At 35.4% G+C, this 9,919-nt stretch overlaps 1 protein-coding gene across 1 annotated transcript; it reads right to left on the bottom strand.

The window, feature by feature from the left end:
- Nucleotides 1-547: 547 nt before the first annotated feature.
- LOC136815131 (la-related protein 6-like) lies at nt 548-2,447 on the bottom strand. Its single transcript, XM_067071574.1, has one exon. It carries the CDS (start codon nt 2,265-2,267, stop codon nt 771-773), a length of 1,497 nt encoding a protein of 498 aa, XP_066927675.1. The 5' UTR covers nt 2,268-2,447; the 3' UTR covers nt 548-770.
- Between the last annotated feature and the right edge of the window lie 7,472 nt (nt 2,448-9,919).

Below are 9,919 nucleotides of genomic sequence, written 5' to 3'. Positions count from 1 at the left end.
TTTAAACTCAAAAAGTTAAGAACTTCTGAAGGCTTCAAAAAATTTGGATGTTCTTATAAAAAAGATCGTGTGTAGGTCAAATACCCAAATACGTCACAAGAGAGATTTAAAGACCGATAAGCAGTCTGATAATGTGTTTATAAAGGTATATTTTGATAAAAAAGGGGCTAAACTTAGAAGCTACCTTAAAAGAAGAATGAAATTTATCATTTTTCTTTGAAAAAGAAAAGATGTTTATCTTTACGTCCTGTTTTTGTCAGGATTAAGGAGATAAGAAGCATACTCGATTGGAATAAGTAGACGACAGTGAAACAAAATTATTTCTGATCGCATTACGAAACCTTATTTTTTTTTTTTTGCAAATCGAATCGAATATCCTTTCCTCAACCAAAATAGTATCATTAAATTTAATTACTTTGATGGTATTTTGAAATCCTTGCAGATTTACAAAATAATTATCTTCTTTCACAATTTCTTTACCATTATAGGAAGCACTTAGAATTTCTTCTTAATTTAAAATTAAAGACAATAAAAAATGAAAATCTCCTTTACATTTTGCATCATTTTTTTCATATTTAGAATTTTCTTAAAATACAATACAATATTTTCAGTTTAACAAATAATTATGTAAAAAGTTTCCAAAAAAATAAAATCGTTAAAAATATATATGTACATGGTGTGTTTTTGAAGGAAATAATTTTCGTTTTTTTGAGGAAAAGGGTAATGTAAGTTTATTTGTAATTGTCTGTTTTAGAGATGCTTGGAGCTTCTCAGTAAGCATGTACCAATACGTATTTCTTCAAAGGATGGTTTGAGAAGCCAATTGAACCATCGGGTCCTTTTGGTTGGCGGATAATTTCGAGTTGTGGGATATTGTTGGCGATTGGTGAATTTTTCAAATTTTGTTCTGCGGCGGCCATCATTCTTCGTTTTAACCATGGTGAAAGTTCTGCTTCTTTTGTCGAAGATGGTGCGTCTTCGTTGAATGAGTTTCCTCTTGATTTGGCGCGCCATTCACCTTCGAATGAATTTCCGCGCGACCGGCGCTCGTTCCATGAGTTGTTTCTTGATTTGTTTATACCACGTCGTTCGAATTCTGGGCTGGAATTGGGGCTGTTTTTCTGTACACCATTGACGAGTGGAGACAACTTATGTTGGTTACTGCTTTGTTTACGTTCTGGTGAGACTTTGTTCTTGCGTCCATTTTTAGGTGAGGTTTTGGGGCTAGCGTTGGGTGAGTTACCAGCCTTTCGAGTCAGCTTTGGGCTTGTTGCTGGTGAATTTCCTCTGGATCTGTTGTATCGTTTGTTACAGCTGCTAAAAGCGGAGAATTCGGTATCGGAACCGCCAGATGACGGATAGTCTTCTTGTCCGGATACCTCCAATAAGCGACTGTTTCGTTTCCCTTTGGTTGAGCCACGTCGCTCGACGGCAGAGTCTGAATCTCCGGCGTCACTGTTATTGGCGCTGTTGATCTTTTTGGCTTGTTTGGGTCCCAATTCCAATAACTTAGCTTGAAGTCCTTGGTATTTGTTGGAGAATTTGGTTTTGATTGCTTCGTTGGCAATGTCTGGATTTTCGAATTCGACAACAGCGACTGTTTCTTCACGAAGCTCTGGATGTCTTGAGAAATGGGATTGTAAATCGTTAGGGAATTTCTTTCCAGGTTTGATAATTCTGACAGAAACGACATCATCTTTGTGACCTTCAAAGGCTTCATTGATGTAATTCATTGAAGGATTCTCGTTTGGGATTTTGGTGAGGACAATATGTTTGACACGAGCTTGATCTAAAAGTTCTTTTGGTAGCGGTGTCACTCGTTTCAATTTCAAACCTGTCTCGTTGATAACAAGCTCTTTGGAGTCTTTCAATGCTTCACCGATAACACGATAATCACGGCTCAACGATCTCATCTTTTTGAAGGAAGCAAGAAGCTTCAGGTTGACGAAGCCTTCTTTGTTTCGTTTGACGTGCTTCAAAAGGAATCCATCTTTCTTCAGGTTTTCATCAGAGAAATAATATTCAGCTTGGATGATGATTTTCTCACGGAGTTCTTCTGTCAGCTCTTGTGGATCCTCCTCTTCACCAATGGACGAACCTGAATCTAAGCGTTCGAATTGTGCGCGCGGGACCAGTTTGATTGTCCGCATGGCCGTCGGTGATCTTCTTTCTTCATCAGAAGAGCTTGTAGTGAAGCCATCTTCATGTCGTTCCAATTCAACTTTTTGGAATTCCACTTGAATCTCTGGTACTTGTTCTGAAGCCATTATTAATGATGTTTATTGCTGAATCAACGAAAGACAAACTATGATATAACTAGTGATTTTAAAGTTTAGTGTATGTCACCACTTTAAAAAACTTTCGCCTTTCCTCTCTTGAATTTTGTTCTCTACGATGTGTTCGTCTTGAGAAATTCAAGTTGTGAATGTTGTTATCTATTCCCCTCTCCTGTTCTTTTATTTATATCTTTCATCTTACGTCATCTGTATTGTATGGTATAAATGACGTGTTTTGTGTACTAAATCAACCACTGTGATTGGTTAATATTTAACGAGCAATCTGATTGGTTAGATATTGTTGAATAATTAAAACTTTTTTTTGATTGATAACATTCTTTATTAGGAAGTCGTCGTATGTGTGGAATCTTGAATCCACGTTATAAAAACTTTCCAGAAGAGACAGAAAAAAGTGGAGTCGTGAAAATTCTCGACTTTTCATCATCATCATAATCAAACATCTTATTTTTTATTTTATTTTTTTTTTTGCATAATTTAGCGCTAAACGCGTCATTATTTATGACGTGGATGTAACCTTTGCAATGGAAAATAAATTTTGATCTAGAGAGTTTGTAGTCACGCGATTATTTATAAGATCAAAACGAAACAGAGATTCTCGTCAATTTAAAACCCTTTCCATACATAACCAGACAAGCTAACTCGTCCGCTTGGAACGATGTTCGATAGGCTTCATGCTTGAAATTTTCCGTAATTTTAAGGACGTATATTGAATATGAAAATGCGGATAAATCATTTGAGATGATCGGATGTTTCTTAAAATTTCATCAAAACGCTTGTAAACATTGATAATCTTTTTTATCAAACGTGTAACAGGCTGACACCGTACTATAATACAACAAGTATGATAAAACGATTTCATCATCTCCTCATACACGTTTTTTTTTTTATTAGAACACCTAAAATTTGGCTGAGCCTGGATGTGCTTATTTTTTTAGCAATTTTCAGTCTAAAATGTTCTTAAATGCGTTCTTAATTTTTCGGACTACTCTAAATCGACAACATCATGCAAAATAAAGAGCACTTAAAGTTGGTAAAATTTGGACAACATTTGACTCTCGATTTTAGAAAATCTATCCCTAAGTTTGGTTAAAACTGCTTGAAAAGAGTAAAAATTGTAGTTTCTTGTCATTTTTTTCCAAACTGAGGCTGGGCATGTTCTTACGATGTTCTTAATTTTTCGACGAATTTCAGCCTAAATGTTCTTATAAACTGGGTTCTAATAAAGAAAAAAACGTGTACTTCTTGTTTTTGTGTGTAAAATGTATGAAGTAATACGTGTATCATGATATCTCATCATGTGATAAGGGTACACGCTTTTATGACTAAACGTGGCTAGTCTCACCACGCGGTGTACATGAGTTTCGCCAACATCCCTACCCCTTTGTATCGGGAGATACGTTATCTAAATATGGGATTCGCATATCCTCCTTGCCATGTTTTCTCCAGGAACAACAAATGGAATATATTTTCTAAATTCAAAATGTTCGGGAATATGATGTCACTATGTTTTCGCTATCTCTCTGCGCGTAAAATGAGTTTCGAACGTGTTTACCTCGGACTATGTCGAGAGATAATTTCTTTAAATACACGTTTTTTTTTTATAAGGAACCTTAACTTTGCTCTGAGCCTGGAGTTCCTTATTTTTACAGAGAATTTCAGTCTCAAAGTTCCTTATCGAGTTCCTTACTGCATAGGAAATTTTGAACTTTTTGCACCTTGAAAGATCAAAATTTGGTCAAATTAGTCCCAATAAGGTACATTATTTTCAAATCCACTTATTCTCAGCCTGAGCAGTTCCTTAACAATTCCTTATTTTTTGAACCATTTTCAGCCTCGAGTTCCTTATAAACGTGTTCCTTATAAAAAAAAACGTGTATGGGATTCGCATATCCTCCTTGTATGGCATCTCAAATTATCATGCAGTGAACATGTATAGTAGACTTCAAAGTTTGGAGTTTATTCTCTAAATATGGGGCAAACTGTTGTGGAATATGTCATCATATATTGAACGTGCAGAAATCTATGCTATTCTATGCAAGAAACCATGAATTTCGCCAATAAATTGTATCGTGTATATGGAGCATAAAATTTCTATCCTAGATCTTACAAGAATAGTAATGGGATAGATATTTTCTTCTAAATAATGTAGGATACAGTATTTCGTATTCATATCATCTTTTCGAGACTTCAAGTATCACTAATGTTCCAAAGTTTGATGGATCCCCTTCTTTGAGAAAGTAGGAATTTCCCAATTTCCACCTTGGTTGAGTGTCTTGAGGAAGTCTATCAGGCTATACGAGATATATAACATCGCATCTCATCGAAATTCTTTCTGAAATTAACAAACCATAAAACTTTAGGAAAACATTTTGACAATTTTCTACAATATGTAGAATCAGAAGATCTTTGAGAGTCAGGGATAAGTTGCTGAAAGCCTTAGGGAAAATGAGTAGGCGATAAAAAACCGCGTGTTAAGTGTCGAAACACATACTAAAAGAAATTTTTCAATTCGCTAGTGGGCGAAAGTTGAAAGTGATGTTTTCAGATTTCTCAATTAAAAAAGTCTCTAGTAACTTTCGTTCTTTTTCTTAGAAACTTGATTCATTTTTGAACTTTCAGAACTTTTTAATTTTCTTAACATTACTGTAAGCATAGTAAGGACATCTATAAACTATCGTTAGGAGAGTAGGCCCATAGTGAAAATACTAGTATTTGCCAACTAATTTTTTGTGGTTGCAGAATTTCTTGGTATGTAGGCTAAAATACTGCTTTTTCAGAAAAGTTCTGAGAAATTCACTGCCAAATATATTTTTGTCATTTATGTAGTAACTTTCAGTTCATTTTCATGAAGGAATTCCTCTCTTTCGTTCTTTGGAAAGCACATGTAAGACGAAAAATGATCGGAATTTTGCTTTTCCTTCTGCCAAAGCATTACGAGATCTTTAGATTCGATGAGTCAGCAATAATTTGGATTAATTATTTTCTACCATAACTGGGTAAATGTAAGTTTGATGATTTTGAAAGGAAATCTCTTCTTTGTACACACTGGGAAAATTAAATTCAATAATTTCAACCACGAACTTACTTATCATCTGGGAGCTTTCTACTTTTACATCCTGTTTGGGATTCCCCAGTAACCAATGATGAATTTTCTTGAGCTTTTCTTGTTTTTAGTCAATTGCACTACTAACATCACCCCTGTCTCGGTATATTTTGGTATATTTTCGAAGTTCCTCGTGCTAGACGCAAACAAGAAGTCTTCACTGAAGGGATGAGTATTTGTTAACCTCTTTTCAGGCCCGGCAGAAGCGGGGAGACTTCAACCTCCCCACTTTTGAGCAAATGAGATTTTTCTCAAATTTCCTAGCGAATTTATCTCATTTTGAGCCTTCAGCCTCCCCACTTTAACGGTTGTTCCGCCGGGCCTGTTTTTCCACCATACTTTGGAATAAGAAAGAATGAACATTTTCACTGGCATTCAAAAAGAAAGAAAGAAGTGTAAAAATATTTCTTTGTAGATCATGAGTCTGATACAGCTTTATAACCTGATATCGTCCCTCAAAGGCAAAGTTGAAACATTTAAATACAAGATGGACTGAAAGTAACAGAACAACTAACGAAGTTCTTAACGTTCGCTGAGAGATATTTTGTGACAGCTTGGTTCTCACCTACTACTCCTTGATTTTTACCTTCTAAATCTTGCGCCCTTTGTGTGATATTAGAGCTTCGATTCAAGGGGTGGGTTATCAAAAGCCAATATCAAATTTCTCTCAATGTGTTGATATCGACGACAAAAAACTGATTACTCAATCCAACGGCTTGTTAAAAAGTAACGGTAACAAAATGCTTAGCAACCCTAAATCACCAAGGGAGCAAACAATTTATACAGTTATATAAATGACCTACATTTTAATTGATTTCGCAAAATCAAGATTTTTCCTCAGAGAAGATTTTCCTAATCATCATATGTCACGATGTTTTTGTGTTTGTTTCTTAGAAACCTTGAAAGTGAAAACCAATAGAAAACATTTTTTTCGAAAGAAGAAATAGATAATTTCCTTTATACGTGTTTCTGTTTTCCAATTTGTTATGTCTTTAGCTCAAGAGGATGTGATTCAGCATCGCATTAAATTGCAAATTAGACCAACACCCAAAAACATAACAATATATGCAGTTTTCGTCACCTTTAAAGCCTGAAATGGACAACAAAAGAGCTATACAGCTGGAAATGACACATTGGAGATCAAAATTTCTTCATTTTTGATATTTTTATTTTCCTTTTTGTTGTATTCTATATGAATTTAAGGAATGGAATGACTCCTTGTATATTTGCATATCTCATCAGCTTTATTGCCGATGGAAGAATGATAATCATTCATCAGTCGACGTTTGATTTTGACGAATTTCCTTTGAAATCTCACACTTAATTACATCACTCGTACGCACATTCTCATCGAAAGAGCTCATTGATTTTATACCTAGTGCATTAGTGAATCTTCGAATCTTCGAATGCAAGATAATTTACTTTGACAAGTTGATATTAATAATACACCCCTGTGTCACAGATTCGGTTGTACTCCATCCCACTGGAAAATTTGGTCAAAATTTCATCCCTGGTGGGAAAAATACTCAACAGTTTCAGCCCCACTGGAAAAAATCTATCGGGGTTGTCGTGAGACAGGGGTGTAGTAATCATCGAACTCTATATATTCTCTTGGGGTTAAAGAGAAAAACGTCCACTATGAAAATGTGTGCCATTTTTGTGCACCGATCTATGTACAGACCCAAGGCCGAGAAAATCAAACGATCAGATTACGCCGTTGACAAATCAAAAGGACCAGTTACAAAATTAAGAGTTTTTCTGTCTAGCTATCCTGACATTTGAGATTGGCCCATTTTGCATAGTCCCAGCTGGCACACAACGTTGGTTCAACGTTTATCTAACGTTCATAACGTCCATATAACGTTAGATGAACGCTAAAACAACGTTATGTGCCGGTTGGGGTGGGAAGGATCCCATCATCTACATGAAACAGGGTCAATCTCAAAATTTATGCTCAGACAAACAGAAAAATTCTCAGACAATAATTTTGAGATTGATTTGTCAACGGCGATTATAATACCAACGGCTCTTAATTGATTAAATTCAGATCTTTGAGCTCGTTATGATGAAAACTGGCTATCGCTTTTTCTCTTTGTAGTCAATCATTTGATTTAATTGTAAGCGATTTATCGATAGAATTTCCCAATTACATTAGGTATTATTATTTGTCAATCATTTTTTACCTATTCCCTCATCACTGGGGTATTCATCATTAGTATTTTTCTATTGGATATGATCATTTTTGCATATCATCACCTAGTCTGCCCCCTGATGTGCATCATATTTTATTCATCTAATATATCATGATCTAACTTAAGTACGTCCCACTACAGCTTTTTAAAAGAGTCCTACATAACCCTTACACACAAACACAGCTTGTTAAAGGAAGGCGTTAAAACCCCCTCCACACAACCTCAGCTCTTAAAACTCCCCACGCACAAACACAGCTTGTTAAAGGAAGGTTAAAACATCCTCCACACAACCTCAGCTTCTTAAAGGAAAGTTAGAACCCCACACACACAACCATCTATACATCCTATGAAGGAATTTTCGCTTCCCTCCTTCCTTTCGGTTTCTTGGTATTCTTCTATTTTCGATTACAAGTTTTTTTTACATCCGAAATTTTTGACCCCTTAGGTTGTTCTTAATTTTCAAGTTTTAAGCCTAAAATGTTCTTAACATGCTCTCAATTTAACCATTGTGTGAATATTTTTGTCAATTCTCCTAAGAGTCTACAAGGCCTTAAAATGTTCTTAACTTGGCCATCGAAGTTTTATCTTTTCATATAGTTTGTTCTTATAAAAAAAACGTGTACGACGAAAGACCACATTTTTTTGTTTTATCATATGAGAATCGTTCAATGTCTTCCTTGTCAGATTTGCCGGCTTTGAGATAACCAGAGAATCAAGACCCCCAAAAACATGATAGCAGAAGGCTGAGAGGATGGGCCTATTACGAATTGTTTGAAATCTTGTTATAATTTGAGGTTTCAAATTTGGAAACATCCCACTCCCATTTCATTTTCATGATTGCTTAATCGTGTTCTTTACAAGGGTGGTTTGAACAATGTAGGCTGTGAAATGTAACAAGTTTTCAATATGGTCTGACGTCACTTGAATAAATTTACTTTTTCTATTTCCAAGTATATTTTGTAACAAAAAAAACGAGGAGGTTTTTACAAAATTTCATCCTGGTGTTTTCTCTTCTCTTTCTGTTATTCGAACGGATTTACGATTCTTAATTTTTTTCCCTTTTCCTTCCTACCCTTCCAACCTGTTGCTTCTTCCCCCTTATGGTTTTTCAATCTCCCCCTTAAGGTTTTTCAATCTTCATTCTCATTTCATAATCTTCACTCACTTTCCTAGAAATTCTACACTTCTTCGGTCAGAGTCTTCAAATTTCTATGTATCGGCCAAAATCGCAAAATTTGTTGTTCTCCGGTAAAGCAAAATTAGAGCGAAAGCCCGTTAGAGTTATACCAGTTGCAGTTCCTTTTTTTCGCCGTCATGCACCATGAAAGCAATATTTTTTTCAAATCTGAAATTTAGTTGCTGTAAAACATAACAGGTTGATGACATCCTCAAGACTCTAAACCAATCATTCAGTTACTTTACTTTAGTTACTAACGAAGACCAAAATCAACAAAGTCAAGTTAACAAAGCTATGTTCTTGATTTAGGCATTTAAAGTCGGATTAATGCCCATTTTCCTTTAATTGTTGATGAATTGCTTATTAAAGTCGAACTTAGTCCAAGTCAGTCTCTTTTTTATGAATCTACCTACCACTCATTGTATTATATCACGTCCATCAGTGAAATCAAAAAGTGGTGCAAGTTGCTCTGGGTACGAGATTGATTGCATAATCACACGAACTATTTTGCTTTGAACAATCATTGAAATGTTCCAGTTGTCTTAAAGCGGGAAACTTTTAATCATGAATAAACTTCACTCAGTTACAGTAACGGCTTCCCCATCCTATCCACGACTCGCACGTTTTGTCGCACTTTTTTATAAGAACATCCAAATTTATCTCAGCTTTCGGATGCTCCTTACTGAGTTTTAAGGCTAAAAAGGTTCTTAACATGTTCTTATTTTCACTATTTTGTGATTATTTTTTATTTCCCCTGAGAAATCGGGTATCTTAAGTCCGGAAAGCCTTAAAATATTCTCAACTTGTTCTTTTGGTCGTGAAGTCTTTAGTTTATTCTTATAAAAAGCGTGTTGTCTTCCTTGTGGAATATCATCGAAGATTGCTCAATATTCTACACGCGCACGTATGATGCCTATAATGTCTGAAATGATGCAATGTGCTATTATCAGAGTCTTTTTTGCCAAAAATGAAAATATGATAGACCAAAGAGCGTCATCTTCCTAGCCATAGTTTTCTATAGGATAGTCGAATCTAGCCTAGTTAACTAAGCCCGTATTCACAAGGCTAGGACACACGGCTAATGGCAATATAGCGTTTTCGGCGCTTTAAAGATTTTTTATATTTACGGATTTTAAGTTTGCCTTGGAAT

The sequence above is a fragment of the Clytia hemisphaerica genome, unplaced genomic scaffold (assembly GCF_902728285.1).
Source record: "Clytia hemisphaerica strain Z4C2 unplaced genomic scaffold, Clytia hemisphaerica genome assembly, whole genome shotgun sequence".
Taxonomy (NCBI): Eukaryota; Metazoa; Cnidaria; class Hydrozoa; order Leptothecata; family Clytiidae; genus Clytia; species Clytia hemisphaerica.
This window is presented reverse-complemented; position numbering and strand designations above follow the sequence as displayed.

Coding starts and splice junctions, on each gene's coding strand:
- LOC136815131 (XM_067071574.1), bottom strand. CDS start 2,267: ATGGCTTCAGAACAAGTACCAGAGATTCAAGTGGAATTCCAAAAAGTT.